General features: G+C 44.4%; 3 protein-coding genes across 5 annotated transcripts; 2 read left to right on the top strand and 1 right to left on the bottom strand.

The window, feature by feature from the left end:
- Nucleotides 1-1187: 1187 nt before the first annotated feature.
- On the top strand, nucleotides 1188-5491 carry ube2g1a (ubiquitin-conjugating enzyme E2G 1a (UBC7 homolog, yeast)). Of its 2 annotated transcripts, XR_009526690.1 has the most exons (7): nucleotides 1188-1394; nucleotides 2742-2844; nucleotides 2970-3067; nucleotides 3366-3544; nucleotides 3719-3835; nucleotides 3937-3974; nucleotides 4286-5491. XR_009526690.1 is itself a non-coding variant. In XM_060057335.1 (6 exons), the coding sequence occupies exons 1-5, from the start codon at nucleotides 1349-1351 to the stop codon at nucleotides 3803-3805; spliced, it is 513 nt and encodes a 170-aa protein (XP_059913318.1). In that variant the 5' UTR covers nucleotides 1189-1348; the 3' UTR covers nucleotides 3806-3835; nucleotides 4286-5491. The 2 variants fall into 2 exon arrangements, 1 of the variants encoding a protein (XP_059913318.1); XM_060057335.1 differs by lacking the exon at nucleotides 3937-3974 and having other exon boundaries at nucleotides 1189-1394.
- An 864-nt stretch (nucleotides 5492-6355) lies between these two features.
- On the top strand, nucleotides 6356-22618 carry ankfy1 (ankyrin repeat and FYVE domain containing 1). The gene is made up of 25 exons (XM_060057326.1): nucleotides 6356-6465; nucleotides 8081-8297; nucleotides 8565-8683; nucleotides 8809-8944; nucleotides 9604-9727; nucleotides 10055-10204; nucleotides 10305-10470; nucleotides 11140-11344; nucleotides 11717-11785; nucleotides 12837-13039; nucleotides 13558-13655; nucleotides 13991-14192; nucleotides 14422-14520; nucleotides 14639-14792; nucleotides 15286-15454; nucleotides 16045-16163; nucleotides 16723-16879; nucleotides 17126-17326; nucleotides 18327-18503; nucleotides 18914-19061; nucleotides 19368-19458; nucleotides 19906-20030; nucleotides 20129-20275; nucleotides 20400-20490; nucleotides 20910-22618. Exons 1-25 carry the CDS (start codon nucleotides 6456-6458, stop codon nucleotides 21040-21042), a joined length of 3510 nt encoding a protein of 1169 aa, XP_059913309.1. The 5' UTR covers nucleotides 6356-6455; the 3' UTR covers nucleotides 21043-22618.
- A 171-nt stretch (nucleotides 22619-22789) lies between these two features.
- On the bottom strand, nucleotides 22790-24826 carry LOC132461871 (neuferricin). 2 transcript variants are annotated; one of them, XM_060057333.1, is made up of 4 exons: nucleotides 24393-24826; nucleotides 23719-23859; nucleotides 23435-23621; nucleotides 22790-23249 (listed from the first exon to the last, which is right to left on the bottom strand). In XM_060057333.1, the coding sequence occupies exons 1-4, from the start codon at nucleotides 24691-24693 to the stop codon at nucleotides 23084-23086; spliced, it is 795 nt and encodes a 264-aa protein (XP_059913316.1). In that variant the 5' UTR covers nucleotides 24694-24826; the 3' UTR covers nucleotides 22790-23083. The 2 variants fall into 2 exon arrangements, with proteins under 2 accessions (XP_059913316.1, XP_059913317.1); XM_060057334.1 differs by having other exon boundaries at nucleotides 23719-23773; nucleotides 24393-24773.
- Between the last annotated feature and the right edge of the window lie 65 nt (nucleotides 24827-24891).

The following is a 24891-nucleotide window of genomic DNA, read 5'->3' on the forward strand; positions in this document are numbered from 1 at the left end:
CAATGTCATTTATGTTTGTTTAAATACCATGAATAAACCAATGGTGGCTTTTAGCTGCATTTATTTTGTTTGTTATAGGGTATTTAGAAGGCTAGCCTTAACATAGTTGAAATAAGAGCTTTACCAAATAAGGAAAATTAAGTTACGTGAACTTATTAGAGGTTATACCAGAGAACTTATTACTTTCCATGTCTTCAGGGACTGATTCTCCCTTTTCTTCAAATCGAAGAAAAAGACAAATTATAGATTCAAAATAACAATTTAAGCATTTATATTGTTCAAAAAAAAAATCGTATCTCATCCTCATCTCATCTAATTCACTTTCGACCTTTGCCTCTCTGAACGGTGTGAGCCTGCAGATATAAACGACAAAATAAATATCTTGTTAACCTTCTGCAAAATGTCTACACATAATGATAACCAGTGTCAAAACCAAATAGCTTTTCAATACCATTTAACGGTGCTCATTTATTATTTATAGGGTTCTAATTTGCATCCCATTATGATTGGCTATAGAGGCATAATCTATCCCTAATAATTGTTGTGATGAAGATCAATTGTACTAATCATAATAATAAAAAAAACTGGTGAATTAATACAAACTTTTTTATATGGTTCATCCTTACATTTTTACTCTTTGGTGGAGACTTGCTCTTTCGCTTCATAGTGCTTTGATTTCCTGTTTTAATCTATGTAATGGATCATTTCTGTCCACTCTTGCAGCTTGGGATTTCTGCATCTGCTTCTGGTTATGTTCCAGCTGAATTGTTTGTATTGCAGAACATCCATACGCAGGAAAGAAAATTTAACATATTGCTTCATAGAGCGAAATGGTGTTTGTTTCACAAACATCAAGAGAAAATAAAGATCACTCACATTTCCTGGAAGAACGAGACATAAAGTCTGACCTGGTCATCAGAGTCAGCCCCTGGCATATTTAAACGGTCAAAAATGTTATTTTGATGATGGCACAGATGTTTACCAATTTTTATTTCAAACTATTCCATTCAAGGCTAACTACATCTTGAAAAAGCATTATTTATTTTTTGTAATTTAACCTAAAGAGATTATTTTTTAAAAGGCTATATTTATTTCCACTTCACAGCTTAAAGTGGAAATAAATGCCATCTGTAATATAGTTCCAGATACGATAGGTGGCACTACTTTGATTTGACTATGTTTGAAAACCATCGAAGAAGTATACGACAGCTAAAAGTAAAAGAAGAAGAACAACGAGAATGTTATACAGAAAATAGAATCAACGAACAACTGTTTAGTAAACCTAAATCAATCGTTGTCGCATCGTGATATCTACAGTAAACATAGCAGAGACAACTTTTACTTTAAGATGACGGAGCCCCAATCAGTGCTGTTACTGAGGAGACAGCTGGCAGGTAATTAAGCATGAGAAACAAACGGGCAGTCAACGTTAGTTAGCTTCTTGGCTAACAGCAACGCTAGCCGTGGTTCAAATAATGCCGCTGGCGAAAACAATTTTACCGAAAAAGATTCCCCGCGTCATAAAACATTAACTGCGTATAGGTCGTCATTGCAATGGTTTAAAACGAGTTTCTCATAGAATATCGACCCATGGATCGTGTTGCTGTACATGTTGTCTTTGTATTTGTTGTCGCTGCGGTGCCATTTCCACTGAAAGCCCCTGTCGGAAGTCTCCCGTACTTCTCTGACTGGACACACTCGCTAAAATATTATGGTCTGGGGATCGTGTTTACGTGTTATCAATTCTACCAGTGGGTCAACCAACTCAAGTTATGAAATGCACTATACACACACCCCGTACGAATTGGCCAGGTGCTGAATCCTCATCGTGGTCTTCTCCCACAGTGGAATCCTGGGATGTTGTTAATCCCAGTACACGGCTTGGCCTGCTAACAGATCATCAAAATAGGATGCCGCAATTTCGGCTTTGGCCCATTGCACTTATATCCTATAACGTTATTGAAACTAGTTTTCACGTTGAGGATTACAAATATTATTTATATTTATTGTCATGATTGTGAAACTCAGGCCCGCATCACTTAAAGGCTATATTCATTCTAGATGGGAGGACATATAAGCTTGGGGTTCAGGCCAGATTTGAAAGCTAGTTTTTAAATGGGGACTATATTCTCATGTTCCAAAGAGCTGTTGCGTTTCATAGAACACATCACGGATACAACTGACCGTCTGCTTTGTGCCATGCACTAGCCTATACAATGTACACGATACTGTCAGTTCTATCAACATCTATGGAAAGTCGCATCATCACATGTGAAAATATAAATGCAACGTTCGACGCAGTGAGACACTTTTAGACCAAAATAGGACGCATCATTTAATTGTTGAGTTGTAGTTAAAGTCTAGTTTCCCATATATTGCACAAAGAAACCAAAACACATGTACAGTCAACCTTTTGACTTCACCGGTAAAGTTATTGAATACTACATTATCCCGATCAACGTAATTTGACTGCATGCTCAAGCATGTACTCTCGTCATGCTATTATTCAATCTGATAATGTCATTTAATTTATATTTAGCTAAAAAATTATTGCCCATCCTCATAAACGTACCTTTGATGATTTGAAATTATTTGAGTCTTGTCTCTAAAACAGCGTTTGTTTTTAAGTGTGTTTATTCTCCTGTCCCTCTTGAATCTCATGCGTCTCATACTACCAATAAGGGCATTGTTCTATTTGAAGCTGTTTACACAATAGCCTGATGACATCTTCCCTCCCCCAGAACTGAATAAGAACCCAGTGGAAGGTTTCTCTGCAGGCCTAATAGATGAGAATGACCTCTACAGATGGGAGGTCCTCATCATCGGACCACCTGATACGCATTAGTAAGTCTACCACTGTTTTTTGTTTTTTTTCATGTCAACTTCAGGCATTCAGTCTTGGTCCAGGAGGTCTGATTGATGTTTGAAGTCTTGACAATTTTTCTGTTCTTGTCTTTTTTTTCTCACAGCGAAGGAGGTGTGTTCAAAGCACATCTGACATTTCCAAAGGATTACCCTCTCAGGCCACCAAAGATGAGGTTTATCACTGACATATGGCACCCCAATGGTAAACGTTTAAATGTACCGCACTGTCGATGTCTCGTTATTCAGAATCCATCTTTGTTGATCTATTTTCCGAGCACACCTTAACCCTGGAGCCGTTTACCCTTTGTTAGGGATAATCGTCAGTTTAGTTGGCATTTTTTGTAAATCCTTGATGCTCTTCAAAGATATAACATTTTATTTCTTAGCCCTAAAAAATAATAATAATCAAGGAATTGTAATGGTCAACTATAATTGGAAATCTATTATACATTTATTGAAGCGATCATTCATAACCTTTGTCCTGCATGTTTGCTTTACAGTTGATAAGAATGGTGACGTCTGTATTTCCATTTTACACGAGCCTGGAGAGGACAAGTATGGCTATGAGAAGGCAGAGGAGCGCTGGCTGCCCATCCACACGGTGGAAACCATCATGATTAGTGTTATCTCCATGTTGGCAGACCCAAATGGGGACTCGCCTGCTAATGTAGACGCTGCTGTAAGTAAAACATATGTGAATGCATCCATATATCGATAATGATATAATAACCTGACAATTGAGCCCCCTTTTTAGGCGCTGCTATCAGAAGATATGTTTATTTTTCAATGATGGAGCTATGATTTCCAGTGGGTTATGTTGACCTTTTGATTCTCCAATCTTATCCCGATACAGAAAGAATGGAGGGAGGACAGACATGGAGAATTTAAGAGGAAAGTTGCACGTTGTGTGCGAAAGAGCCAAGAGACTGCGTTTGAGTGATACGCAATGTTCTAGCATCAGATTTTCAGGGTAAGTATTCCACTCTTTCAACCCCTCATCATCGTGTCTATGTTGTTTACAATTTCGATCCTTTGCCACAATCTCAAACATATATATATTTTTTTTTACAGAAGTTGAAATATCAACCATGACATTAAATTCACAATGTGTAAGATTGAGGATATCCAAATCGGCAGGGGGGGATACTTCCATAATTAAAAAAACCCGAAATGACAGTGTTCTTTCCGCTCTAACTGGCTGTGAAGGAATTATTACAACATTAAAGTCATCATTGGCTAAATGTTTGGGTAACATTGTGGTGGGGCAGTTATGGTTCAGCTTTATAAAATGTACAGAGGGTCTATTTGACCAAATCCAGCCAGTACAATCTTTATCTAAAATAACCAGTGCACTGTACAATTGCGTGGTAATAACTGCGACTTCAATCCATTGTGACTTTCTACCTTATTTCTTTCACAGGTGTCCAAATGAAATTCAGCATGGCACTGTCTCCCGCACTTCCCACCCTGTCACAAGGCTTGTTCTCCTCCACCTTGTCAGGAACGGGCTGGCTAACTACACAACATCCCCGTGACCACAGCGGCTGACCGACCACCGTCAAGCAAGTGCCAACTCGGAAAAAAACAACAATAAGACAACTGAACAATTTTTTTTCTCGAAGTCTATGGACTGCTTCAACATTCAGGAAAATATTGTAAAGACCTGTATATAGCACCGACGAAAACCCGGATAATATATTAACTCTCTCTCCATCCAGCAAGACACTTAGACCAAATGAATAGCGCTTGTTTAGCTAGAACCTCTCTTGTTTACTTTTTACGTCTCACCCCCCCCCCCCCCCCCTCCCTCCTTTTAGTGTGCATCATTTACTGGTTAAGATTGTTTTAATGAGAGGGAACAGAAGCACTGTGAATCTCACGGTATTGGTCTGGTTCATGAAAGACATGCATGTCTTACTCTTTCATCCCTCATCTGAGTATGTTGTTTGTTTACTATCCCCCTACCAGCCACCCATCCACCTCCACAGCTGAGGGTCAGTTGCCGTCAGAAAGGGAACGCGCTCATGCATGCTCCGAGTCTTCTCTTGTGTCTTTTTCAAAAGTGCCTCCTGATTTAGCAAATAAATGCTTGGCCACTCCACCCTGCATTGAACAAGAGTTGAGTTTATCAAACGATGGAGGAAATGTATTTGCGCAGATTTATTTAATGATTGAGGCCACCCAGAAGCTGTATTATTAGAGTTTGGGTAACTGTATGGTGTAGCAATAACTCCTCCTTGTGTGCATTGAATGCAACAAAAATGTTGTGTCCTGAAAACATTGCGGGTGGATTTGTCTGTCATTTATTTTAGCAGCCTGTTTTTTTTTTTCTTCTATGTGTCATCCCTTGTTAGATAATGGTAATGCATGCTTTATCTTTAGTTTACTTTTATTTTTAGCTGAGAGTTATGGGGATTTGATTTGAGAATGTTTTGCGTTGTGTTTGTGCACTGTATCTGTGCCCTTCCTTTTTTTCCCATCTTCATAACCTGAATGTTCATTCTGTTTCTGGTGTACTGTTTCAGTTTTGCCTAATGTACAAAGACAAAGTACTTATGTATATTTTTCATGTTATGAAAATTGTCACCTGTAGTGCGCTCTTATAAAATGACATTTTTTTCCAATAGTTCTTGGTTTTAATCTTTTTTTAAATATATAATGGCACAGTATGGATGGTTTCATGTTAAATAATTGATTAAGAGTACTTGATAGGTTAGTGTTTGACTAGTCTCGCAAAGCCAGACCAAACTACAGCAAGTAGAATGTTAGTAGTGTTTGACTAATTTGTTTTATTACATAGTTCATGGTTCGAAATTATACTGTTGCTTGAGGAAAGCATTGATAGCAATTTGACAATTTAAAAATGCAATAATGTTAGTTTCATGTCTGTTCCCTTTTTACAGCAATTATTTGCATGTGTGCTTCAACATTGTAAGTATCAAGTTTACTCAAAATTGGTTGCACTCAAATCTGCTCCTTTTGCAAATTTAATGCTGGCACAATGTAGCAAGTTGGAGGCATTGAAGCTTCAAAATAAAAATTGCATTGTTGAATACATACGGATATCTGGGGAGGGGCTGCGGTTGCAATTTGACTTACACACAAAGCTCAAATTTCGGGTTTTAATATAAATTGGATTTCGATGTAGACATTAGAACACAGCCGTGAAATCCATCCATCTTCTTGCTTGTTTTAGGTCCGGAACAATGCAACACAATAAGGTAATACACATTATCGGCCGGATTACATATTAAATTGAATATTAAGCACGAATAATTAATTTACATTCTAAAAAAATATGTATCCTTCCTTCTAACAGACATGAGATGCTCGGATGAAAATTAACTCTTATATTTAAGAATAAATATCTATTTATTTCTTCCAGCCTTAGAGTATAACATTTGATTGAAATGAATATAATAAAGGATGAACATATCTATATTACATAGTGTATCGATCATTGATCGCGGTCAGTTTTTGGACGGCCTAAATTACGAGTTTATAGAAGGTACTCGAACTCACCATCCGATTCCCTCTGACAGTTTCGGCATCGTATCGCGATAAAGAACCTCGGAGGTAACGCAAGTAACATGGCGGAAGGTTTGAGAGATTTTTGACTATTTAACAGTACACTCCCTTTTAATTGGGTATGCGTAATGATCTGTTTATTTTTGAACTATGAGGGGCCATTGAGTTAAATTGACAACCTGTATTAAGGAAGCTACAAAATCTGATGTGCGCCGTCACTTCTCTGGTCTTCATCTTGCTAGCTAGCCGACGTTAGCGGGCGTTCATCTAGCTATCTATCGAGTTGTATTTGTCGCGATCTTAACCAGCCAAGAAGGGGACGATGATTCTAAAGCTGACTTCAACAGTTGAATATATGTGGAAACTACTATCTTTCTTGAATACAATTTCAATCTGTGCAATTTCACACCCTGTTTATAGTCAACAGTGTTCGTGCCTAAACATGTCACTCCTTCATGTCTATCCTTGCAAAACGATATATTATTATTAATTATTTGAAGATAAGTCTATTGCGAAAAATAGTTTGTGATGTCGATCTATGGTTTAGAGAAGAACGTTGTACCATTGTAGACAGTAGTGGAAAGGCAATTGTAGCCTAAATTTGATTGATTCACCAGAGGAAGATGTGTATGCAGACTCCGAAATAGACAGTAGAATGCATTAACTGCTTCGGCATTGCGCCGTCAATGTTGAACTTGTAGTGATGTTATGCTTACAGTACACACCAGTTGATGCAATAAAACCTTGCGAAATAACAATTTTCGATCTCGGTGTATGCAGATCTTCTTATACACATGTCGAAACTTGTTATTTCTTGAGAAAGCCTATTCATCTCATTAGATCTGTGATTTACAATTGTGTCTATTATTAAAATAAAGACATGCTGTGTATGTCATATGCAACCTGAAGATTTTATTGGACATTTAATGTTCATTCGTTGCAACTCTGCATGGAGCTGATATGAGTGTTGAAAGCCCCCCCCCTCCCACACAAACGCATACACGGACAATCTCTGTTCGTCATGACCAGAAACTTCGCTAGTAACGTTTTTTTTTACAAGAGCGGGCAAAGTAATGTGCCTCCTCAGCACTCTTTCTTCACTAAAACTTTACTGGGTGAAGGAAAAGGGAAGGAAATGGGCCTCAGTGGAAGTATGTACAATCTTAGCTGACACTCCTAAAAGCACAAGATCTGCGTAGCAGGAATTGTGCCTCCAGCTTAATTTGTTGGGTTTTTTAAATGATCCAATGAGATATTAGGCTGTATTTTGTCGTAGGCTTAACATTTGCAACCGACCATCAACAACTGATACTTGGAAGTTTTATGTGTTTGAACACAATGACTGTAAACCTATTACTGCGACTCAATATGGCTTTATTAAACAGTTGTATTTTTTCAGTAAACACAAACAGTTTAGCTTTTTGCCTTTAAAAAAGCACTCATGAATCCCTTCTTCCTGTGTCTTCTTTCCTGTTCCTCCTCCTCCTTTCTTTCATCCTCGTCCACATTTTCATCTGTCTCCTCCCCCTCCCCCCCCCCCCCCCCCTCGTTTGTTTCATCCACATTATCCTCTCTCTTCTCCTTCTCCTCCTCCTTCTTCTCTTGCTCCTCCTCTTTTGTTTCATCCTCATCCACCTTCTCCTCGGTTCCCCCCCTCCTCTCCTTCCCTACACCTTGGACCGGACAGAGGAGGTGGCCAAGCTGAAGAAGCACCTGGCCCTGCTCCGGCAGGAGTATGTGAAGATGCAGCAGAAGCTGGCCGACACGGAGCGTCGGTACGCCATGCTGGCAGCCCAGGCGAACAGCCAGGGCGCCATCAGCCCCAACGCCCCACCTTCCGGGGACACCTTCATCAGCCGTCTCCTGGAGATAGTGTGTGAGCTCTACCAGCAGGAGCAGTACAGGTGAGCGGAAGAGCTTGGTTAATATGGGGTGGTTTGAAGGGCAGGTAGGTAGGTGCTCCACTCCCTCCCTGCCAAAGTGTGGTGTTTCAATAAATGGTAGTGGATTCAATTGGTTTGTTTCAATGTTTGATTCTAGTCATTGGTTGGTTTATTTGCACCCTACAAACCCCAACACACTTGTTAAATGTACATGAATGAAATTTATTGTTGCCTTATCAGTTGTATTTTTCGTCTCATTGTTGAAGGATTTTGTTGTTCATACTGCAGTGATCTGAAGGTGAAAATCGCAGGAGAGCGACTCCATGCCCATAAGTTTGTGTTGGCCGCTCGCACTGATGTGTGGAGTTTGGCCAACCTGGCCTCCACATCAGATCTGGACCTATCTGGTGAGAAGCCCCGCGTGGCACACCGTTCACACCACACCTTTCCAGGATCACAACCAGTCTTTCAGATTTCCTAATGAACAGCCCATTTGTGTGGCAAATTCACTCAACCCTCTAAAACTGTGTAGATACCAAGCCTGAGGTCGCCATGGCGATGTTGCGCTGGGCCTACACGGATCAGCTGGAGCTCAATGAGGACGACGTCTTCCTGGTGGACTTGATGAAGCTCGCCAACCGCTTCCAGCTGCATCTTCTGCGAGAAAGGTGAGCTCCAGAGCTCCTCGGCCCCTCTGAGACGACTGCTCGATGCAGCTGTAGCTCCGACTACAGCGCTGTCTGTATGCCACCGTTATGGTCAATAACCGTTGGGCTGCTTCTTATCATTATTTTATTTTTTTTATCATGCATTATCACATTTTCCATTTAGTCTTTTAATGAAAAATAATAATAAATATATATCTATATATGTTATTTTTCTAATCAACTGAATTGGACAAACGTAACCATAGTGGAAGATGTTTGATGTAGTGACCAGATAATCCACGAAGCCATGAATATATTAGCAAAATGATCTTCAATTCCTTTTCAATTGATTAAATGTTCAATGTGAAACCAGGGAATTCGGCTGCAGAAGGTCACCTGTCCTGTCCCGGCAGCCAATAAATAACCAGAACAGACCATTTCAAAGTGACAGCCCGACGATGCTGGGGTCAATGTACGCCAGCGCAGCGTTTAGATGCATCCATAAATCAATACAAGCCCTTTTTTGATGACTAATGTGGCCATCTGCCTGATCCTGCCAGCATAGAATGTCTTTTTTTTTAAGTGGCGCTCTCTGCTGTGACAGTGTTACGCAATGCTCAAAACCAAAACCACTCTTTTGGTCTCAAGTTTCTAATGTCTCCTTGTGTTCTTTTGGGTAGGTGTGAGAAAGGAGTGATGTCCTCTGTGAATGTGAGGAACTGTATCCGCTTCTACCAAACGGCAGAGGAGCTCGATGCCACCACGCTGATGAACTACTGCGGGGAGATCATAGCCAGCCACTGGGTGAGCGATGCTGCATGTCAAGGCTGTCTGGGTGAATCATCTCGTAAACCCTTTCCCGGGGTGGTCAAGGTTACGTTTACGAGCCAGAGGGGTGGGCTATCCACCAGCGTCGTTATGCACCGTTGGCTTTTCTATGATCTTGAGATGCGGTTTATAGCCTTCCACTCCACAGCCGCACACACACTCTTTCTATCAAAATGTGGCGTAATAGTAATAGCTTTTTCTGATCAAGAGGAAACCAAGCTGGTGTCTCGGTTGGGTGGTCGCCGTAGAGAGCGCTCCCAGCAGGGACAGACTTTTTTAAAGAAAGCGTGTTGCTGTTTCCAGGACGACTTGAGGAAAGAGGACTTCAGCACCATGAGTGCCCAGCTGCTCTTCAAGATGATCAAATCCAAAACGGAGTTCCCTCTCCACAAAGCCATCAAGGTGGAGCGCGAGGACGTGGTCTTCCTTTACCTGATAGAGATGGACTCGCAGGTCAGCTCCAGCACCCTCCCCCACCCCTCCTGTGGTATCCCCTCCCTAGTCGAGTGCTATTGATTCACCCCCCCCCCCCTTCATCTGCCTCCACGTTCAGCTGCCCGGGAAGCTGAATGAGCTGGACAACAATGGCGACCTGGCGCTGGACTTGGCGCTCTCTCGCAAGCTGGAGAGCATCGCCACCACGCTGGTCAACAACAAGGCCGACGTGGACATGGTGGACCAGAGTGGCTGGAGCCTGCTGCATAAAGCCATCCAGAGAGGTAGGGGGCAGGAAGGTGGAGGTCAGAGGTCAAGTTTAAATAGGTCAATAAGTTCAGCTTGGGTTTTATTTTTTATTTAACCACCATTTATTCAGAACATTTACCCGGATAAATATTCTGGAACATTTATCCAGAACATTGAATTACTATTACTAGGTCAACTTTAAATTACTAGGTCAACTTTAAAGGGGACATATCATACCACCAGGTGTGAGTGTGATTACCCATTGCAAGCCGTTTTCAAAATGTGCAGGATTGTGACATCACAGGTGGGCGTGTCCACCTAGATGTGTGACGCATAGATGAGCAATGTTTGCTACTGTCCACTGGGTAGGCTGGTAGACTGATCCATCCAGCACACATCTAGGTGGACACGCCCACCTGTGATGTCACAATGAAACGGCTTGTAATGGCTAATCACACTCACACCTGGTGGTATGATATGTCCCCTTTAAATAGTACAATAAATTCAGCATGTTTTTTTTTTTGTAATGAAACACCATTTATCAAGAACATTTATCTGGCTACATGTTCTTGAACATGTATCCAGAGCAATGAAGCACTATCAGGATTAGCTGCTTACGGACCACGACACAGCAGTAGCCTACCAGCTGGAGGGCTGTAAATCACCAGTAGAATGACTCCTACCCTCCCCCCACCCAACCCCAGGCGATGAGTTCGCCTCCACCTTCCTGATCCGCCACTCGGCCCAGGTGAACGCGGCCACGGTGGGGGCGGTAGAGACGCCCCTCCACCTGGTCTGCTCCTTCAGCCCCAAGAAGCACTGCGCCGAGGTGATGAGCGGCATGGCCCGCATCGCCGAGGCTCTGCTCAAGACCGGCGCCAACCCCAACATGCAGAACAGCAAAGGCAGGTGAGTTGCCATAGCCTCTTTTGGCCTCACCTCAGAACCATGGCATGTTTGTAAAGAAGTTGAAAAGCGAACTGAAATGTTGGTCTGTGGTAAAATGGGGATGAAGAAGACTTTTGGTTGTTTGCCACTTCTATGAAATGCTTCGTTGTTGTTTGCTTCTTCCTTTAGTGTCTTTATTCTAGGTTTGTTTTTCTTATTTAGTTCCTTGTTTGTCGTCTCTTTAAGTTCCGATGCATGCTGCTGGATTGGCAAAGTGAATAGAATGAGGTAGTGAGGGTTAGCGATGTATTGAACTTGTTTCTATACACCTCTCTCACTACTGCTTTCGATTATAAATGAACAAAGATGACTTTCTCCCTGCCACCTCCACAGAACCCCGCTGCACGAGGCCGTGGCGTCGGGGAACGAGCCGGTCTTCAGCCAGCTCCTGCAGTGCAAACAGTGAGGCCCTCCACACGCCCCTGTGTGGCCCGTTTTGTCTTTCTGAATCCTTATTTATGTTTGTGAAGAACGAGACTGATCAGTCTAATTCTCTCCCTTAATCTCAAAATGTTTCAATTCTATTGTATTTGCATAGCCCTTAATCACCATAACAGTCTCAAAGGGCTTAACAGGCCAAATATTTATGACAGCCCCCCCTGACCCAAGCCCCCAAGAGGGCAAGAAAAAACTCCCTTAATCAGCAAGGAAGGAAATCTTGAGGAGGAACGCAGAGTGGGGGTTGCAGAGTGCAATGGTTGCCATAATTGACGTACGTACATACATACATGCATGCATACATACATACATACATACATACATACATACATACATACATACATACATACATACATACATACATACATACATACATACATTAGGGATCGACCGATATATCGGTCGGCCGATATTATCGGCCGATATTCGCGTTTTTTACGTGTATCGGTATCGGCCGATACGCGGCTGATTTTCGCCGATTTTTTTTTACATTTTTTTTTTTACTTGTTCTACCTCACCTATTTTTAATATTTGTTAAATATTGTTCATCTACTTGATCTTACTTGTTCTACTTCACCTGTTTTTACTATTTGTTAAATATTGTTTTTTATATTGAAGTTCAATAAATGTTCCTTTAAAAAAAAAAATAATAAAAAAAAAAAAACGCTCAAGAAAATCGGTATCGGCGTATCGGCTAAGGCTGATTGAAAAAATATCGGTATCGTATCGGCCCTAAAAAATCGGTATCGGTCGATCCCTAACATACATACATACATACATACATACATACATACATACATACATACATACATACATACATACATACATACATACATACAGGCAGATCATTCCGTTTGTTGGCACTGGCTTTTGGCACTGACTTTATGTCAGTCTTACTCAGACGCCCTCTCACTTCTGGCACGCTACCCCGGGTCGAATTAACGCTCTGAGACGGCGCTAAGCCGCCCGCCCCGTCGTCACCAGCGTTTGCTTCCCTCCCTTAATCTCGGGTCAGGCTGGACCTGGAGCTCAAGGACCACGAGGGCAGCACGGCGCTGTGGCTGGCCCTGCAGTACATCACGCTGGCCTCCGACGACTCCGTCAACCCCTTCGAGGACACGGCCCCGGTGGTGAACGGCACCGCCTTCGACGAGAGCAGCCTGGCCGCGCAGCTCATCCAGAGGGGCAGCAACCCCGACGCCCCCGACCTGGGCACAGGTACCTCCACACCTGAGAGCCACGCCGAGCCTCGTCTCGTTGACTCTCCTTTAGACACTGGATGTCTTCTCTTGGCTGCTACTATTATGGTGTCCACATATGAACGCATCAGAGCTGTAGCAGATATGATTTTGGATTTATTTGGCTGTATATGAAGAAAGAGACCTGGCTTTTTTCAACTAATCCCCCCCCCCCCCCCCTGTGCAAGTCTGCATAGGGGGGAAGATTTATTAAAAACCTCCCTTTTTCTCCTATGCATTTCAACCGACGTTGTGTTGTACAACTGTGTTTCATTGGGAGCATTTACATACACCACTCCGATTTATTTGAAATGTCCTCGATCATTTACCTATGCTAGTTTACAGCAGACTCCAGCGGCCTGCTAGCCGAACCAGATCATGGCGAGGACGGCTCATTGCCGCTTATAGTTAATTCATTGTTTTTCTCCCAGCATCCTAGCACTGCAGACGGTGCATATTTTAAAACATTCATGTTGTCTTCCTCTCCCCTTCCACTAGGCAACTGTCTGATGCAGAGGGCGGCCAAGGCGAGCAGTGAAGCAGCCGCACTCTTCCTGGCCACCCATGGTGCGCTGGTCAACCACGTCAACAAGCTGGTGAGCGGTGATGTCGTGTTACACCCCACGCAGTCACCACAGAGGTCACGAGGCAGACGCGATGCCTCGCTAGCAGTTCACATTTGTGTTGCAGTGTGGTTTGCGCTCTATCTCTTGAGTACTGCTAGTAATATACCTCTGTGTTGTTCTATCGCCCACAGATGGTTATTTTTCTTATCAGTTCATCATTTTTAGTACCAGTCGGCATACATAGTTTACTATGTATACGCTATACCAGTTGTTACAGTCAAATTGTTCTGCTGTACATTTCCTATACAACATGCATCAATGTTCACCGCCCTAGCATTATTTAAATGTTCCCTTCTACCCATCAGGGCGAGACCCCCCTCCACACGGCCTGTCTGTGTGGTCTGGCCGGCCTGACTGCGGAGCTGCTGCAGCAGGGGGCCAACCCCAACCTGCAGACCCTCAAGCCCCCGTCCGAGGACCCCCCTGCCCTGGCCCTCCAGAGCCCCCTGCACATGGCCATCGCCAACAACCACCCGGACGTGGTCTCCGTCATCCTCGAGCAGAAAGGTCAGTGCTCCCCAGGGGGGTCAAACGATGTCAATCGTTTGACCGTCAATTTGTTTCTATTTTATTTAAGTCAATTTATTTCTATTTCTATTTTTATTTATAAAAGTCGCGCTTAAAGGTGGATGTATGTTGCACCACCAAGTCGTGTGCCGTGTTCGGATCGCCCCTTGACCTGTCAGTTGGGGCGTGGGTGTTAACTGTCCGTCTCCTGTCGACCGCTCCGCTGCAGCCAACGCCCTTCACGCCACCAACAACCTCCAGATCATCCCCGACTTCAGCCTCAAGGACTCCATGGACCAAACGGTGCTGGGTTTAGCCCTGTGGACAGGTACACTCCCCTCACTCCGTCCGTAACCTCCGCACGGCCTACCATCGGCTCACGAAGGTTCAACCATGCCAAGGACGCCCGGCCTTTGAGTCTTAACGTGTGGGGTTCTGCGTCTCAGGCATGCACAACGTCGCCGCCCAGCTGCTGGGCTCCGGGGCCTCCATCAATGACACCATGGCCAGGGGGCAGACCCTGCTGCACATGGCCATCCAGAGGCAGGACAGCAAGAGCGCCCTGTTCCTATTGGAGCACCAGGCGGACATCAACGTCAGGTATGACTGGGCGGCCGGAGGGTCCGCACACCCCGATGTCAGCAGTCTAATCAAAAGCACCTCTGAGTTGTCTCCCCTCAACCTGCTCATTGACGCCATGCTTTGAAAGCGTCTGCTAAATAGTAAATAGAGGAGCGTCTGATAGAGGAAGCTTAAAATCCGAGCTTATAGAGGAAGTAATAATTTAGATTTTTTTTCCATGTTTTTTTTTTTTTTTTTCCAACAATAATTGTTTGACATTTTGTTGAAGCTTGAATGAGGCGGGAAGATTATAGTTAGGAGCGTAGCATATCAATAAATCATAGGGTTGGACCATATTGAGGAATGTCCTCCAGCATGGTTGCTTATCTATGGCCTGCAGGGAGCATCCTCTTTTATGCGCTGACGAGCGCGCTCTCTCTGCTCGTTAATATTCACTTGATTTCGGTCCCTCTTGGCAATTGATTTCTCGCATGCATCTTCTTCTAAGTGCCTCCCGCCCTCTCTCTTTCAGGACACAGGAAGGTCAGACGGCGCTGCAGCTGGCCATCAGCAACCAGCTCCCCCTGGTGGTGGATGCCATCTGCACGCGTGGAGCCGACATGTCGGTGGTGGACGAGAAGGGGAACCCGCCCCTTTGGCTTGCCTTGGAGAACGGCTTAGAGGACATTGCCTCGACGCTGGTGAGTCCTGTGGCTCTCTCTCACGCTGCCGGTCACTGTGTTTCTGTCTCCGTGTGTGTCACTGGATTTCGGTTGTTGACGGTGTAGTAGAGTAGGGGTTGCCAACATGGTGCCCACGGGCCCAAAGACAAGTTTAGGGTGCAGCCTGCCAACACATTGGCCTCGGCAGGCTAAGATACCCTATCTTAACAGGCTTATTGGATAAGGCAGTAGTGGTCACATGGTGTTTGTACAGAACAGTGCAGCTTTTTTAAGTTGCCTAATGTTTCATTACATAATTTACTATCTCTGAGGAGTAACAATGCTGCACTTATACCACTGCCACTTAGTTCTGAAACAATTGATCCATTTGTTTTGTTATGAACCTGATTGTACAGCACTTGCATTTTGGTTGTAGTAACTCCAATTCTGATTGTATACTTGTTCTATAGCCTCATCTAGTAAGTCACTTTGGTTGTAAGCGTCTACCAAATGACTCCTTCAAAACGGCTAGCTACTATCCTCAAAGAGACTGGGCGTCTCAGTGGGGGAGGATCTATGAGAATAGGATGGTACACTGAGACCTTTGTCTTTCGGGGGGGGTTCACCAGGTGCGACATGGCTGTGACGCCACCTGCTGGAGCGCGGGTCCCAGTGGCTGCCAGCAGACTCTCCTCCACAGGGCTATAGACGAGAACAACGAGGTGTCCTCCTGCTTCCTCATACGCAGGTCTGTACGCACGCACGCACACACATACGCGCACACTTTGTGCTTGTTTCCAAGGGATAAGGGCCTAGAACCTTTGTGTTTAACATCTATATATATATATATATATACATATATACACAATGTACAACTGAGAAAATTGTATGTGAATTTTGGATGGGGGAGAAAAATCGTAAGGATTGTGATTCTCATTGATTTACCAGACTACATAAATGTATCCATACTTTTCTCTGCTCTCATGCCATCATTTTCCCTACAGACATCTTAGCGCACAGCGGGCTGGAGTAGATCCTGAAATCACATCAGGAAATCGTTCTGATTAGATTTTGAATATACTCGAGGCTCCCAAGAATCGAAATCGAATCGCGAGTTACCGCAATATTCCCGCCCCTAATGTTTCTCTCTCTCTCTCACTCTTTGTCTCTGTGTGTGTGTGTGTGTGTGTGTGTGTGTGTGTGTGTGTGTGTGTGTGTGTGTGTGTGTGTGTGTGTGTGTGTGTGTGTGTGTGTGTGTGTGTGTGTGTGTGTGTGTGTGTGTGTGTGTGTGTGTGTGTGTGTATCAGCGGCTGTGACGTGAACAGCCCCAGGCGGCCGGGCCCCAACGGGGAGGGGGACGAGGAGGCCAGGGACGGCCAGACCCCCCTCCACCTGGCGGGCTGCTGGGGCCAGGAGGAGACGGTGCAGTGCCTGCTGGAGTTCGGAGCCAACGTCAACACGCAGGTCCAGCAACACTGCTCTTACCTTTGTATTTTCCCGCAGACTGCTGGAGGCTTAGTTGGGCGCCTTCGGCCCGTTTTGTTTATGTTTCGGCGGAGGAGGTAGGAGAGAGCTGCCGGATAAGTGACTCATAATTGACACAGGGCCTAACGAAGATAGTAATTATTGGAGTCTTAACTGTGGACACAGCTCAGCCCGGTGTTTAAGTATTGTAATTGAATCCCCCCCCCCCGACAATTATCCCCACAGGACGCCGAGGGCCGTGCGCCGATCCATGTTGCCATTAGCAACCAGCACAGCGTCATCATCCAGCTGCTCATCTTGCACTCGGACATCCGCCTCAACACCCGCGACCGGCAGGGCATGACGCCGTTCGCCTGCGCCATGACCCACAAGAACAACAAGGCCGCCGAGGCCATCCTCAAGAGAGAGCCCGGGGCTGCAGAGCAGGTGGAGCACTCACTCACTCACTCACTCACTCACTCACTCACTCACTCACTCACTCACTCACTCACTCACTCACTCACTCACTCACTCACTCACTCACTCACTCACTCACTCACTCACTCACTCACTCACTCACTCACTCACTCACTCACTCACTCACTCACTCACTCACTCACTCACTCACTCACTCACGGACGGACGGACGGACGGACGGACGGACGGTCCTAAAACAAAGTGATAGGCAGCCAAATGCTTAATCTAACAGAGACGGATGCCAATGAAGCAGGTCTGAAGGTTGCGATTGGCCCAGATCATAAACATTGCAACATTAAGATTAGATTAGATTAGATTAGATTTTTATTGTTGTCATTGCACATGTTACAGAGCAACGAAATTTCCAGTTACATACATCCGTCCAAGAAACATGTGGGGAGACAGGACGGAGAGACTGTCAGGCGCCTGTTCAAACATGCGGCCCGCGTTAGATAAGAAACTTGAAAAGCTAAACAAGAGGGTAACGAGGGAAAAAAAAAATTGGCAATACCCAAACTATGCTCCTTTAAGGGGGGCACAGTGTAGGGATTAGCAAAAAAAACACCTCAACACATAAGCATCACATCAAAAACATCACAAACACGCACAGAACAGAGACAGAGATAGAGACAGAGACGAAGAGCAGGGGAGAGATAGGGCCGGGAGCGAACAGAGGGAGCAGAGAGAGATGCGACCGCCTGCGTTGGAGGCAGAGAAGGAAAGGCACTTAATGACACTGAAGCAGCTCAGCCAAATTTTCGCCACTGCTCCTTGCCTTCCGCTTGACCCCACCTGGCTACCGCCCTTCTCTTTGAGTATAGGGAACGAGCAAAAAGGAAGGAGGATGTAAGAAAAAGTTTTCAAATGCAGCAACCCCTATCTACTTGGACCCCTACTCTATTGGACCCACCACCCATTTATTAAAACGAACCAACCCGAGTGACCACCCGTTTCCTGTCCTCTCTTCCAGGTGGACAACAAAGGGCGTAACTTCCTCCACGTGGCGGTGCAGAGCTCGGACATCGAGAGCGTGCTGTTCCTCATCAGCGTCCAGGCCAACGTCAACTCCCGCGTGCAGGACTCGGCCAAGCAGACGCCCCTTCACCTCGCCGTCCAGGCCGGCTCGGAGATCATCGTCCGCAACCTGGTAATGCAGTTTGTCTTTCCACTGGATAATCAGTGACGCACGATATTTAATCGGAATAGGCCAATAAGTAGCTGACAATTTAATAACATGGCATCAGTATCAGTCCATAGAAGAAACATGCCTGATAGTCATGCATTCATTCTGTGGCAACAACACATGATTCATATATAGTTGTAGCTAAGGCAGTCGGGGATGGGAAATTTCCTACATGAATATAATATGTCTGTAACTGCACCTGCAACTACACAATTGATAGAAAGACACCTGCCAATGGAATTTGAATATACTTTAAATACTGTGCTTTTTATGTATCCGTTTTTTATCTGATGTGCTCTATGGCTGGCTGATATCCCGGCTATGCGTTTCTACTGCAACGGACTTGATTGATCATTTTGTGAAACCGTCTCCAGTTGCTGGCTGGGGCCAAGGTGAACGCACTGACCAAACACAGACAGACGGCTCTGCACCTCGCCGCCCAGCAAGACCTCGCTACCATCTGCTCCGTGCTGCTGGAGAACGGGGTGGACTTCGCCGCGGCTGACGAGAACGGCAGTAATGGTAACCATCCTTGGCTTCTGTGTATTGAATGCTATTATGCGTGGGTGATTGAATAATCAATATGTGTATAGTCCTTAAAAGCTACACGCAATCTTCAGTGCGTCCGACATTTCGATCCATCATAACTTTCTTGTTTTGTATATAATTTATACAACAGTGTTGTTGTTGTTTTTTTTATGTTGAATAAGCAGATGCCTTTTTTTAAAGGTAGAGTTCTTTAGAGATGAGTGTACTTGGCCAATGTTGTGTTGAGGACATTGTTTGTGTGTGTGCATGGTGTCTGACCAATGCTCTGTTGTCCTGCAGCTCTGCACCTAGCTGTGATGCAGGCTCGACTGAACAACGTCCGAGTGCTCCTCACAGAGTCCAACGTTGACGCCGAAGCCTTCAACCTCAGGTATGCCTCGCTTCTTCAACCCCAGGAACACCTCAGGCTTGATTACACTCTTCATTTCAATGCAACATCTGGGTGTATCCGCAGGATCGGATCTCGGTCACATTGGGGATCTTTTAATGCAACCTGGTATTACCATTCCAAAGTTGTGTGGCCCGTATTGTGAACACATTTATCGTAGTGTGCACACAACATGTGTTTGCAGTTACCTGGCCGAGTAATTCAAACCAGTCCCAATAGCCTGCAATCTTGCCTTGAAAAGCATGCATCAGGCATATAATATTGTGATAATAAATGTAACCAAAACTGCTTTTCTGTAGTGTAGTCGAGGCCCTAGTTCCTTCATCTTGGGTACACCTCCCATCATTAGTTTCCTCCGAAGGATGTCACACCACGGACAGACGGATAGAGATTAATCCTGACTATCTTAACTGTCTGCCCTCACCACAGGGGTCAGTCGCCGATGCACGTCCTGGGGCATTATGGGAAGGAGAACGCTGCGGCCATCTTTGAGTTGTTCCTGGAGTGCATGGCCGAGTATCCCCTGGACAAACCGGACAACGAGGGCAACACGGGTAGGGAACCCCTTTTGGAGGTCGGCCGCCCGGTTCCACGTGAGTTGTGTCTGGTCTTCTCTCTCCGGCGGACTGAACACCCCCCTGTCCTCCTCCAGTTCTGCTGCTGGCCTACATGAAGGGAAACGCCAACTTGTGCCGCGCGATAGTTCGGGCCGGCGCACGCCTGGGGGTCAACAACAACCAAGGAGTCAACATCTTCAACTACCAAGTGGCCACCAAACAACTCCTCTTCCGCCTACTAGGTTAAACACCCGCACACTGTAGCAACCTTGCATTTTTAAAAATTATAATAATAATTTGAGAGAGGAAAGGTGTGAATGTGAGGTAATAATCCCTGTTTTTTCCCCTGTCGGCTGGTCGGACTAGATATGCTGACCAAAGAGCCCCCGTGGTGCGACGGATCCAACTGCTACGAGTGTGCTAACAAGTTTGGCGTCACCACACGCAAGCATCACTGGTCAGTCGTGTAACATACCATTCTTTGACTGTTTAATACAGCGGTTGGCTGTTTTATACGCCGTACGTCAAACTTACCCACGTCTCACTCTTTTTTCTCTCTCTCGCTCTCGTTCTCTCGAATCTCTCTCGATCCATCTCTCTCTCTCGATCTATCTCGTTCTCTCTCTCTCTCGATCTATCTCTTTCTCTCGATCCATCTCTCTCTCGATCTATCTCTTTCTCTCGATCCATCTCTCTCTCGATCTATCTCTTTCTCTCGATCCATCTCTCTCTCGTGTTCTCTCTCTCTCTCGTTCTCTCGTTCTCTCGTTCTCTCTCTCTCGTTCTCTCTCTCTCGTTCTCTCTCTCTCGATCTATCTCGTTCTCTCTCGATCTATCTCATTCTCTCTCTCTCTCGATCTATCTCGCTCTCTCCAGCCGCCACTGTGGGCGCCTGCTCTGCCACAAGTGCTCGATCAAGGAGATCCCCATCATCAAGTTTGACCTCACCAAGCCCGTGAGAGTGTGTGACATTTGCTTTGATGTCATGACGTTGGGAGGGGTGTCCTAGGGTGCACTTGGCTCTGGCTAACCCCGCCACCCCACCCTCCCACCCGAGGCTCAGAGGTGAACTTGGCAAGGGGCCCGTATAGCAAGGACGACAGTAGCGGGGGGACCTCTTCATATCCTTGAACCACCGCCTGCACACTATTATACTCTTCTAGAAATGATCAATGTTCCGGAGGGACTCCCCCAAGTAGAAGTTGAAACAAAAATTGTCTTTTTGTGTGTGTGTGTGTGTGTGTGTGTGTGTGTGTGTGTGTGTGTGTGTGTGTGTGTGTGTGTGTGTGTGTGTGTGCGTGTGCGTGATCCTATGCGAGAGTATGAGAAGCTTGTTGCCAGTTTTGGCAACAGGTTGAACAAGTATGCGTGGAATGGGACGGTTTTACGATTGTTTTTTGTTGGGCTAAACATCTCAAGTGCTTTTTTCTTTTTTATGGATCATGAAACGATTATGAACGTGTGCGCGGACCATCACATCCGCCTACAGAGAAGGAGGCCCTCTTTTCTGTTGAGTCATCACTTTGGAGGAAACAAACTGCCCATGGATACTACCATATATAATCGTTTCATAGACTGCAGGGTTCAGCTTTGAATTAAAATCCCCTTGAGATTCCTCCTCAGGGCTCTTAGCATTTATTAAGCATCCACTCATAAGCCTTCATCTATACGGCCATCGTCATTTCCTCAAGCAGATGTTGTCTGAACAGATGCGAAAGTAAACGCACAGTATGTGAGAAACGAAAAACAAATGTTCTCAGATATGGTTCAGCTCCTCCTTGAACCAGTTTATAATATTGTTTTTGAACAAAAACAAAACAATGTATGGCACTACAGTGGCAGAGACCAACGCTTGCATAAACAAATGGCCGGTTTGCACATATACTGCAACCATACTGTCAGAAACCCTATTCCAATTTGATAAAATGGTTAATCTTAAAACGTTTTTTAAATAATGGGTTTCCAGTTTGTAAACAGTCCAGAAAGGAAATCTCAATATAATCCAAATTAAATCTCAAAAACCGATTATGCCTTTAGCATGTCATTATTTTTAGCCTTCAAATCTTGTCATAATCATAATATATACATATAAATATATATGTGCTTTGCTCACAAAAGGATTACATTCCATTTTTATCGGCCTCTTACGGGGTTTGTGTTGTGATTGGTCAACACAAGCCTCTGATTGGCCGAGTCCAGTCGTCTTGATCACGTTTTAATGCTTCTTGATTGCTTGGCCTAACAGGTGCACTTTATCAAGAGGACATTTTGGATCACTAAGGAGATTAAGTGGCTGAGGGGTGGCTTGGAGAGGGGCCGCTTTAGGTATTGTTAAATTGTACAGATAAATGTGATATTTTTGACCACTACAACTGTTTTGTACCTAATGCAGTTTGTGCTTGTCATTGTGACAAACTTAAAAAAAAAAAAAAAATCTTGGCCTCTGTTAATCTTTTATGCACATTGTTTAATCTTTTATGCACAGTGTATTGTATCTGTATGCTCAGATATCTAGCCTGTTCCTCCCTGTGTATCCTTTTAGAGAACGGGAGGACAGATTTACATAAAGGTCATCAGAACAAGAATGTGCTTGTGTTTCTTTCATTACCATTCCCACATTCTATGACGGGTTTAATGAAGCAAATAGCTAGAAACTCCTTGGTTGTGGTGTGGGCTTAAACAGCCGGATTTTCTGAGTAATACCAAGAGTAAAATAACCCCAGATAAATAAATCTTACAAAATTTGTAAAAACAAGTCACAGTAAAGCATTTTTAATGTTCCTCAAAAAAACGTACTTTCAACTATATTACTTGATTATTTGTAGTTCTATTGAAGATATTTTACAGTAAAAATAAATGTATGAACGAGACATCAAAACATGAGTACTGGAAAAATCACAGGCTACCTGGACTGTACAAGAATGCTATAAAAAAGAGGGAAAAAATAAATGAGCAATGGAATGAATTAAAATAAATAAAAGTTTAAACAAAATATATATACAGCCTTTATGCTGACATACTTATTTTGTCTCTAAAAGTTAAACCACTGGCTAGACCTCCAGTGTACAAGAGTCACTGTCTGGATGGCAGCCCTGATAGTCCTGCATGTTGGGGCTCCCGGATGAGGGGTCTTCCACGCAGACACATCGGGAGCGGCTCGAACCAGGGGAGAAGAGCTTCCTGGGAACCCCTGCCCAAGATCTTTCCACTCCGCCGCTGCAGAAAAATAAACGGCTTGAGTTTAAACAATGGCGCCATCTTGTGGACAGCATCAACCACAAAAATAGGTTTCATAAAACTAAGCCTCTTCTATCCTGTTTGGCAACGGTAAGCTACACGTTACAGCCTCTGGGATCTCCCGTAATTTGACCCAAGTTGGCTGAATAGCACTTAATCCATACCTCTTGGTTGAGCACCACACTCTTCCTCCCAAGGTGGGGCTCCACTCTGAGTTACAAGAAGGGAACTTCTGGCTCTCGGCCTGCAACTGAGACTTCAGCCTCTGACCCTCGAAAAGTAATTCCTCCAACTTCATCAAGGCCTCTGTGGGCAGCCCTTTCTCGGTGTAAAATCGACCAACCAGTCGACCTGGAACCAAAACCAAGGTTAATAGTGAACGTAGGTATTCTGTTTACACACCAAGTATCCAGCATTCAGTTATATAGGCTACTGTCAATAAACACACCTATAGGTGTGTAGTCCTTCTGATAAAAGGCCAGCCAGTCATACAGAGCGACCACCTGCGAAGGAGACAGGGTGGACACATCATCTATAAGGCCGCTTTCAGTGAAATCCCCGCTGATGAAGGCCAGCGAGGCATCCTTACCTACAAAAACGAACACAAAAAGGCAGTTAGTTTAAAATTGTATAAAAGTGTAGTTAAAATTGCACATAACGCCAAAATTCCAAAAAACTATTTCCATGGATGTGGGAGGAGAGGATCACCCAGAACGAGGTTATTCTGGTTTCATCAACAAAGGCATATAGCATTTGATATGCCTTCGAATTCATGCTATATCCATATTCTGTACTATTATACTACGATTAAAATACGCCTTCATGTGCATGTAGGCATATTGTAAGAACAGTTTCATTGTCAAACAATATCAGTATTACATTATAAGTAATAGTAGTATATTGATTCATGGCGGATATAAATCGATACCGTAATTACGCGTCTAAACGCTCAGAACAATATGAAAATGCCTGATCACGGTGTAAAATTGGAAAGACACTAACTGTAACGTATGTGGGAGCTAATAGTACCACTAAGACCAGGTCACAAACATAGCACAACGTATGATATAAAGCACAAGTTATCCTTTGTCAAATATGGTAGATAGAAATTGCTTAGCCTACCTGCCATTCCATGATAACCACCATTAACCCCATAGTGCCTGTCTCCTTTCTGGACATCAAACACCTGGCCAATTATCGCCAGGTAAAGACCCTTGCTGCCACTTGCACCATCGTACAATGATAGTTCATCCCTGCTTAAAACCCGCATATGGGGCTCTTGGGTCCATTCATTTGTAAGTTTCGTGGACCAGTCGCTAGGTATAATTAATATAGCCACTAATACAGATGCAACCGCGAAAAATGCATCGCCGTACATTCTTATTTCCATCAAAATGGTTTGAATAAAACCATACCCAACCATCAATATAAGTTATCTTCTGTTAAATTGCAACCATAACAAGTGCATTTCCGTTCACGTAGTCGCCAAGGCGCATGCGCGGCACGTCGGCTTGTGGCAGGTTGGTTTGCAACTGACGTCTCGTCTCGTCCACTACGTACTGAACGTCAATGCGGTAGTAATGAACAGCAGAGCATAGGTTAGAGAGCTCTAACCTAGCAA

This window comes from Gadus macrocephalus, chromosome 7, assembly GCF_031168955.1.
Source record: "Gadus macrocephalus chromosome 7, ASM3116895v1".
NCBI lineage: Eukaryota > Metazoa > Chordata > Actinopteri > Gadiformes > Gadidae > Gadus > Gadus macrocephalus.

Bases quoted from the DNA above. Each gene is read 5' to 3' on its own strand.
- ube2g1a (XM_060057335.1), top strand. From the start codon at position 1,349: ATGACGGAGCCCCAATCAGTGCTGTTACTGAGGAGACAGCTGGCAG. The intron at 2,845-2,969 runs GTAAGTCTACCA...TTTTTCTCACAG, and splicing joins GGACCACCTGATACGCATTA to CGAAGGAGGTGTGTTCAAAG. The intron at 3,545-3,718 runs GTAAGTAAAACA...ATCCCGATACAG, and splicing joins CTGCTAATGTAGACGCTGCT to AAAGAATGGAGGGAGGACAG.
- ankfy1 (XM_060057326.1), top strand. The intron at 9,728-10,054 runs GTGAGCGATGCT...TGCTGTTTCCAG, and splicing joins AGATCATAGCCAGCCACTGG to GACGACTTGAGGAAAGAGGA. The intron at 11,786-12,836 runs GTGAGGCCCTCC...ATCTCGGGTCAG, and splicing joins CAGCTCCTGCAGTGCAAACA to GCTGGACCTGGAGCTCAAGG.
- LOC132461871 (XM_060057333.1), bottom strand. From the start codon at position 24,693: ATGGTTGGGTATGGTTTTATTCAAACCATTTTGATGGAAATAAGAATG. The intron at 23,622-23,718 runs GTGTGTTTATTG...TTTTGGTTCCAG, and splicing joins GAAGGACTACACACCTATAG to GTCGACTGGTTGGTCGATTT. The intron at 23,250-23,434 runs GTATGGATTAAG...ATTTTTCTGCAG, and splicing joins GTGTGGTGCTCAACCAAGAG to CGGCGGAGTGGAAAGATCTT.